At 51.6% G+C, this 9,130-nt stretch overlaps 1 protein-coding gene across 1 annotated transcript; it reads right to left on the reverse strand.

Moving 5' to 3' along the window:
• Positions 1-963: 963 nt before the first annotated feature.
• On the reverse strand, positions 964-7,229 carry LOC135917238 (uncharacterized). Its single transcript, XM_065450775.2, has 3 exons — positions 6,620-7,229; positions 2,624-6,109; positions 964-1,526 (listed from the first exon to the last, which is right to left on the reverse strand). Exons 1-3 carry the CDS (start codon positions 7,227-7,229, stop codon positions 964-966), a joined length of 4,659 nt encoding a protein of 1,552 aa, XP_065306847.2.
• Positions 7,230-9,130: the final 1,901 nt, after the last annotated feature.

A 9,130-nucleotide genomic window follows, 5' to 3' on the forward strand; every position in this document is an offset into this window, starting at 1 on the left:
CGCTTTCGTAGCCAATATACCCGCATTTTTGTGACCGTGGGTGCTGCACGCTGTCTTGCCTCATGTCGCCTAGCACGTTACCGCGAGACCATGTCCACGTGAGTACGTGTGCGCGTTGCAGTTTGCGTTAGAACGCGGACGCAAGAATGAAACGGGAAAAACAATAGTCAACCTGAGTGAGTAAGCGAGTGAATAAACTTTTATTTGGTCCAGCAAAGCGCGATAAAACGCGCACCTGGCTAATCCCATGACGGGACTGACAGATCTAGTCTGCCGGCCCGATCGCGGGCGCGCTGGACGGCCAGGATTTGATCCTCAAAGACGGGACTTTGTAGGAGGGCGTCCCACTCTTCCTTGGTGAACTTCGGGCCCAGCGACCCGCACTCCCAGAGCATATGAGGCAACGTAGCTTTTTTTTTTTTAAATATGGTGTTCTACGTGCCAAAACCACTTTCTGATTATGAAGCACGCCGTAGTGGAGGACTCCGGAAATTTCGACCACCTGGGGTTCTTTGACGTGCACCTAAATCTAAGTACACGGGTGTTTTCGCATTTCGCCCCCATCGAAATGCGGCCGCCGTGGCCGGGATTCGATCCCGCGCCCTCGTGCTCAGCAGCCTAACACCATAGCCACTGAGCAACCACGGCGGGTAGGCAACGTAGCTACCTCACCACAGGCCACGCAAGAACAATTGGTATAAATCTCTGGATATATGCTATTAAGGGACGCCGGATTTGGGTACGAGTTCGTTTGCAGAAGTCTTAGTGTGACCGCCTGCGGCCTGCTTAACTTGGAGTGAGGCGGGGGGAAAACCCTTCTCTCTAAGTAGAAGAATTTAGTTATTTCGTTGTGTGTGAGAAGAGCGTCTCGGTGTCCGGGGAGAGAGAGAGAGAGAGAAACAACTTTATTGACCAAGAGGTTCGGGCACGTAGGTCCTAGGGTCCCCGCACGACCCCACTGCGCTATACGTTTGTGAGTTCATGGAGTTCCATGACGTGGGCGGCCCGGTCAGTGGCGATCTTCTGCCTGGCCGGGTCCGTCGAGCGCAGAAGGGTCTCCCATTCCTCCCATGTAGTTAGGAGCTCCGGGCCCCGCGGGGGAGGGTCCGCCGGGCATTCAAGGAGAATGTGGGTAAGCGTAGCATGGGGGTGAGTGCATTGAGCACACGAGGGGGTGTATGCTCCCGGGCGGATGCGGGAGAGGAAATAGGGGGAGGGAAGGGTGCGGGTCTGGAGGCGGCGCCATAGTATTTGGTGATAGTTGCCAAGGGATTGGTGGGGCGGGGGGTATAGCTGACGTTCGGCGCGATGTGCCTGGGTCAGCTCGCTGAAAGAGTGCATGCGCTCCCGGGAAGAGCTCGACTCCGATTCCGCCGCCGCCCGGTTGATGAGACCTCGGGCGTGGTCATTGGCGGCTTCGTTGCCGGGGTTCCCAGAGTGCGCAGGCACCCAGATTAGTTCCACCTGGCGGGGCGGGTTTGCGGAGGGCGAGCTGAGAATGCGGAAGGCGGTCTCGTGGACTCGTCCTCGTGCAAAATTTAGGAGTGCAGTTTTTGAGTCGGAAAGGACGTACCGAGCAGTGTGTGTAAGGGCAAGCGCGATCGCCGCTTCTTCCGAGGATTCCGGGGTGGATGCGCCAGGAAGGTGGAGAGTTGCGATGGGTTGGAGAGTATTGTCGACGGCTACAGCTACCGCGTCGTCGCCCGTGCAGGCCGCATCCACCCATACGGCGTCAGCTTCGTTACCGTAGTATTTGTGTAGAGCTTTTGCGCGGGCTTTGCGGCGGGCCGAATGATAGGTGGCGTGGGTGTTCCGAGGGAGAGGTTTTACTGTGAGCTGAGTGTGTATGGGGCGGGGAACTGATAGGAGTGTGGGGTCGGCTGCTGGTATGTGAATTCGAAGAGCGTCTAGTATGTAACGTCCTGTGATAGATTGAGCTAAACGAGTGTATTGTGCTTGTCTATGGGCCTCTACGAGTTCGTGTGTGGTGTTGTGGAGCCCAAGCTGGAGAAGTTTGGTGGTTTGCGTGTTAGGGGGGAGGTGTAGGGCCACCTTGTATGCTTTACGAAGCATAGCATCTAGGGTGGCGATTTCTTCTTGTCGAAGTCGAAGATATGGTGAGGAAATTATGGTAGGTCAAAAAAGAACCGACTGCTTCGTTTGAGGTGAACAAAACAACTAAACTTTATTTCGATAGGGATGCCCGTCGCCGAGCGAGTTAGGAGGAGTACAGGGTTGCCCGTTGACGAAAAGAATGAGGCTGAAGTTGGCAGTTTCTTCATACTCCCCCCGGAATGAGCTTCAGGTCATTCATCCATATATTCCATGGGGTACAACAGTTGAATCGGTCTTCTCAATGTGGTTCCATTAGGCATGCGCACCATGCAAGCTCTGATTCTTCCATCTCGTCCGAGAAGAACTTCTGACACTTGTCCAGTTTTCCAGAGTTGCCTTGGTAGATAATGTTCGTGGACTAAAACGAGAGTGCCTTTCTTCAGTGCGCTTGACGAATTTGGAACAGCGAAATGTGCTGACCGAAGACTCGTCAGATACTCCTTTTGCCAGCGACGCCAAAATTGGTCGACCATCCTTTCTCGGTAGTGCCAGCGACGAGTGAGTTGACCAGGGGGCTGAGCCACCTCTGTAGCGGAACCACTGTCAGGAAGAGTGGTCAGTCGCTTTCCCACTAGAAAGTGCGATGGTGCTAGAGGTTCGGGTTCGCTCGCCTCTGTGTAGACGTAGGTCAGGGGTCTAGAGTTGATGACAGCTTCGATTTCAGTTAGGATTGTCGTGAGCTCCTCGAAGTTGCAGTAGCTGTTCCCCAAGACCTTCTTCAACGATGTTTTCACGGACCGAACCATTCTTTCCCAGAATCCTCCCCACCAAGCAGCTTCCTCAGCTATAAATTTCCAGCGGATCTGGTGGCTAGTGAAGAAGTTGTGAATTTCTTCTCCTCTTATTGTTGTCCATAGTCGCTTTAGATCCTTAGAAGCGCGCTGGAATGTCCTGGCGTTGTCAGAAAAGATCACTCGACAAACTCCTCTTCTCGAGATAAATCTTCGGAAAGCCATCAGGAAGTTTGAGGTGGACATGTCGGTCACCAATTCAAGGTGTATTGCCCTGGTCACTGCACATGTGAAAATAACGATGTAAGACTTCCGGTTATTTCCTTGATCCTTTGTGTTCAGTGGACCAGCAAAATCTACACCGGTAACATCAAAGGGTGGAGCTTGTGTCACCCTCTCACGAGGTAGAGGAGCGACTGGCTCAGTAGCAGCTCGGCTGTTGAAACGGTTGCAAGTCACACATTTCTTAAGCACCTTTTTCACCATTTGCCTTCCACGCACGATCCAGTACATTTCCCTCAGTTCGGTAAGAGTCTCCAGTGCGCCGGCATGCAGGAGACGGCGGTGGGCTGCGCTGATCGTTAGCTCTGTGAAGGGATGTCTCGACGGTAGGATGACAGGATGCTTCACGTTGTAGGACAAATCGGCTGCACCAAGCCTTCCTCCCACTCTCAGCACTCCATCATCGTCGTAGATGACGCTGAGATCACGTATCGGGGAATCGCTTGGCATGCGTGTCGAGCGGCGAAGACACTGGAGTTCCTCTTGGAAGGCCTCCAATTGTACTTGAAGAATCAAACAAGTATGTGCCTTTTGAACTTCCTCGGTCGTGGTGGGTCCCTCGTATTTTTGGCCGGGGTGCTTGGCGTTGTGGAAAAATCGCAAAACCCAGGCTGTCACTCGAACCAGTCTAGAGAGGGAGCTATATTTCTGCAGAGGCAAGACAGATTCCTTTACAGTCACGTTGTGTACGCGAAGGGTTCTTCTTTCCTCCTCTGCGATGATCATGTCAGCGGTGCCTTCATGCCTCGGCCAGCAAGTAGATGGCTTCGAAAGCCAAGCAGGTCCATTCCACCAAAGTGAGCTCGACTTGAGTACCTGAGGTGTGACTTCCCTTGTCAAAAGGTCGGCGAGATTTTCGCTCCCAGAACAGTGATTCCAGATGTCTGGATCCGATCGCTGCTGAATTTCCAACACTCTGTTGGCGACAAAGGGTTTCCATTGTTGTGCGGGACCTCGCACCCAATGCAGCGCAATAGATGAATCAGTCCACAGATACCATTTGGCTATTGGAAGGCTCAGTGACCGCTCCAAATATTCCTTCAGTCGAGCACCTATCACCATGCTCATCAATTCCAGTCTTGGAAGAGAAATTCTCTTAATTGGTGCTAGTCGGGACTTTGAGACGACCAGAGTAACCTTTGCTTCCTTGACCCCGGAGATGTGCAAATATGCAACTGCGCCGTGTGCTTTGGGGCTGGCATCTGTGAAGATGTGTACTTCCTTCCAGCTATCGTTGGGTAAGCTACCATATCGTCTTGGCACTGTTATGTCCGTTAAATGGTGTAGCTGGGTGTGCCACTGCGTCCAAGCCGCTTTGACTTCTTCAGGCAGAGGGGCGTCCCACTCAGTACCCAATTCCCACAGTGTTTGAAACATCAACTTGGTTGTAACTGTGACCGGAGAAATAAGACCAAGTGGGTCATATATACGAGCCGATGCTTGAAGAATGAATCGTTTGGTGTTGCTGTTTCGGTCTAGGAAATCTAGGATGGCCTCCATGGAAAATGCTAGGTGATCTCTGTCCTTATCCCATACAAGTCCGAGGACCCGTGAGACACTTGTTGTTGGACGTTCCACGTAGCCAAGGGCGCATCCGGTTCCTTCGTCGTTGAACAGCTGTTGCAGCTTCTTGGAATTTGAATTCCATTTACGCAGTGTCATGCTTGCTCGATTCATGACATCTAGTGCCCCTCGGTAGAAATCTGTAGCCTGCTCCACTGTGTTCGCTCCTGTTATGAGGTCGTCCACGTAAAGGCTCTCGCTGATCGTTTTTCTTATTTCTGGATAATCTCCTGCCATGGAAAGATGGTGGCGCACGGTGGCTGCGAGGAGGAATGGACTACTTGTCACGCCAAAAGGGACACGTGTCATTCTCCAGACCTCAATAGGAGGTTCTGGGTCTTCCTTCGTTGGAAGATGTGCATACCAGAGAAATCGGAGGGCATCGCGATCCGCCGGTTGCACCGAAATTTGCAGAAATGCCTTTTCAATGTCTGCACTTAATCCAATACGATGAATTCTGAAGTTCAGCAAAACCTTAAGTAAATCTGGATTCAAGTTCGGTCCTGGTTCCAGGACTTCGTTCAGAGATATACAACCTGCATCGTGAGAAGATGCGTCAAAGACGACTCTAATCTTGGTCGAAAGGCTGTCAGGTCTAAAATCTGCACGATGAGGCATGTAGTATAATCTGTTTACATCGTTGTTGCTTTCTTGCGATGGAAGTCGTTCTGCGAACCCTTGATCCAGGTACTGACGGATAGCTTCGTCATACTTGATCAGTGTCGACTCATCTTTCATTAACTTCTTTGTGAGGTTAGTCAAGCGCTTCTTTGCAACAGCTTTGTTGTCGGCGAGTTGCATGTTCAAGGGTTTCCAGGGCAGTGCTACCTCATAGCGCTTGTCCATTTTCTCTACCGATGCCGAAAATGAGCTCATGACTTCTTCGCTTTCTTCGTTCGTTTGGGCACAAGAGTCGATAATTCCAATGCTCTCAAGTTCCCAAAACGATTTCAGCTCCTTGGACAAGCTGTTGGTGTCGGCGAACACTCCGGCACGAAGCATTGCCACGGTTGAGCAGTAGGCAGCTGAGCTACTGCTGGGAATCGCTCCTTGTAGAGTCCAGCCAAATTCGGTCTTTACAGCAACTAGTGCACCTTGCAGCTTCTTGACTTCACCACACACCAAAGTCCAGTAATAGTCAGCACCGATAAGAATGTCGATCCCGCTTCCCATCAAATGGGCTGGCGCAACAGTCACGTCTGCCAGTTCATCCATGTCCGCTTGCACCTCTTTTAGGATGTCCTCAGGAACATGAAGCCGATCACAGCAGATCTCCGGTATTTTCAGAGCTTCGATAGAGTGCTCTTTGCGGTCGTATTGACTTCTTAGCCAAATTTTTACTCTTCGGCGCTTCTCTTTGATAATGTTTCCTGCTCCTCCGAATGGGTAGATTGTGATGTCCTCTTCACCTACAACCTCTAGTTGCAGTTCACGTGAAAGTCTTTTAGTGACAAAGCTTCGTTGGCTACCTCCGTCAAAGAGTAGACGAGTGAGCGCTCTTCTTCGTCCCTCTGCCCATACTTGAGCCGTTTGGAGCAGCACAGTTGGTATCTTTTCAGATTTCTTTTCTGTCCAAGAGTGCAACTCTGTGGCTTTGTTCTCGAGTGGCTTCCATGTCGGGTCACACATCTGAGTCAGATGTCTTCTACCACATTCCTTGCATTTTATTCTTTTGTTGCGGCATTCCCTTGAAGTGTGCCCTTTTATGCAGCATCGGAAGCACCGGCCAGCTGCAATGAGCCTTTTCTTCTTTTCATCCAATGAGATCTTCGCCTGACAATTTTGAGTCGCATGATCTTTTGTAGCATAGAATGCACATGGATCGGACTGCTTCGAAGTACCCGCAGAAAAAAGAGAAGCTGCTGACCCTTTTTGAGGTTTGGTCTTTTCTTTGTCTCGATGTTTTAATTCTCTGGCTGCGAGATTACCAGGTTGCAGTGCCTTTTCCCGGCTTTCTACTTCTCTTTTAAGAAAAGCTTGCAAACTCTTGATGCTGATCGCGTCATCTTTGCTTGCAGCGGAAAGTCCCTTATGGTATCCGACAACAAGGTCGGTTGGCAGCATTCGCAGGAGTGCGGAGGAGAGCAGGGCGCCGTAACTGTCTGTCTTGACTCCGAGCGCCGTGAGACCAGCGATATTGCGTTGCAGGTGGTCATAGAGTCGACGTAGGCCGATGTGCACCTTTTCGATCTGTACAGTTGGCAAGTCGAGTAACTGAGTCAGGTGTTCTTGAATCAGCACGTCTCGTCGACCGAAGCGCTCTTTCAAAAGTTCGATGACAGTGGTGTAATTTGCCCCAGTCACTTGAATGCCGGCAATGGCCGCTGTGGCTTTTCCCGAAAGCACCGATCGCAAGTACAGAAACTTCTCTGCGTTGGAGAGGCCGTCGTTTCCGTGCACCGCTTGCTCGAACTGCTCCCAGAAGGACTGCCACTCCGTGGCGGCGCCGCTAAATCGTTGTAACTCGAGCTTCGGCATTTTCACTTTGCACTTTGCCCCCGCCGGAGGGCCGTCGGTCTGCGCCCGCGTCGCCGCCATTTCTGCTTGTTTTGTTAGCAGGTCTTTTTCTGCTTCTTGGCGGAGTTTTGACATGTGTGCGACGATACGGTCGTTGTATTCTATGGTCCGCTCATAATTTAGCTCTGCGTCTTGGTCTTGCACTAGGGGCTCGATGGCGGCGTCCACCTCGTTTAGCTGTATTTGGAGGGCGCTAAGCCTCGCAGACAATACATTAAGAGCTCCTTCGTCTGCATGACTCTCCAAGAATAAGTCCGCTTCAGAAATCAGTTTAGTGACTTGAGTTCTCAATGCACTTCTTTTCAGTTTGAGCCGTTCCATCGTGGCATCAATGTTTTCAGTTCGCTTACCGCGATGGGGCTTGAGTCGTGGTGTCGGTTTCGGTTGGGTGTGGCGTCGTTAGGCCTTGTTGTTGAAGGCGCACCTCGTCGACCGTTTTCTGCCCAAGGATCGTTGCTGGTTTTCCCCGAGCTCGTTGTGGTGTCGACGTCTGTTGACCTCGTTGCCTCAATGGTAAGTTCGATCGTTTCTCCCTGGTTTCGGCACCAAATATTTGAGGAAATCATGGTAGGTCAAAAAAGAACCGACTGCTTCGTTTGAGGTGAACAAAACAACTAAACTTTATTTCGATAGGGATGCCCGTCGCCGAGCGAGTTAGGAGGAGTACAGGGTTGCCCGTTGACGAAAAGAATGAGGCTGAAGTTGGCAGTTTCTTCATATGGTATTGTGTAGAGGAAACGGCTATGTATGAAGGCATGAATGAGACGACACAAATCGCGCTCCTTCATGCCATAGTGTTTGCCGGAAACTCTTCGGATGAGGTGCGACAGCGCTTCCGTCACCCGCTTGAGTTTCCGGATAGTGAAAGTGTTCCGGCCGTTGCTCTGGATGTGTAGGCCCAAGATACGCAGTGTGTCGACCTCCGGGACGGAGTGTCCGGCCAGAGTAACGGTGATTGGGGCGGTGGGAAGAGTACGTGGTGAGGGACGCATGAAAATTATGTGACACTTTTCCGGGGAACGGGATAGACCAATGCTTTGTGCGTGCTGTTGTGTGATGTTTGCAGCGGTTTGTAGGGTTTCCTCTATGTCACCATCACTGCCGTGGGTGGTCCACAGAGTGATGTCATCTGCATAAAGGGTGTGGTGAAGGTGAGGGATATCTTGAAGAGCATGGGCTAAGGGAATGTGTGTGGAATTGAAGAGAAAAGGGGAAAGGACAGAACCTTGCGGAGTACCCACTCCGCTGAGGGTGTACGGAGGGGACGCATGGGAGCCTATATGAACCTCGGCCGTGCGTCCCGAGAGGAACGCTTGTATGTACGCGTACATGCGGGCGCCTACATCGAGGGGGGAGAGAGCCGCCATGATCGCTTGGTGTTCTACGCGATCAAAGGCCTTGGACAAGTCCAGGGCCAAGACGGCTTTAGTATGAGCGGGGATGAGAGGGTCAAAGATGTCGTGCGTCAATTGAAGCATTGCGTCTTGGGCGGAGAGACCTGGGCGGAAGCCCACCATGCTGTGCGGATATAGGTTGTGGTCGTGCATATGCTGATTGAGTCTGTTTAAAGCAACATGCTCCAGAAGCTTCCCGAGACATGATGTGAGTGATATGGGGTGGAGGTTTGATATGGTGTGGGGTTTGTTCTGTTTCGCGATGAAGATAATTTTGGCATGGCGCCAGGACTGTGGCAGTGTGCCCTCTCTCCAGCATTGATTAAAATATTCTGCAATCTGTGTGATAGATTGATCGTCCAGGTTACGGAGCATAGAGTTTGTTATTCTGTCCTTTCCCGGTGCAGAGCTTGTGCGGATGTTTTGCAGGGCCATGCGGACCTCTTGTTCCGAAATATCGGTGTCAAGGGCCTCATTCGCGGCTCCTGTGTAGGGTGGTAGAGGGGGGGAGTTGCAGGGTGCCGTGTG

The sequence above is a fragment of the Dermacentor albipictus genome, chromosome 7 (genome assembly GCF_038994185.2).
Source record: "Dermacentor albipictus isolate Rhodes 1998 colony chromosome 7, USDA_Dalb.pri_finalv2, whole genome shotgun sequence".
Lineage (NCBI taxonomy): Eukaryota > Metazoa > Arthropoda > Arachnida > Ixodida > Ixodidae > Dermacentor > Dermacentor albipictus.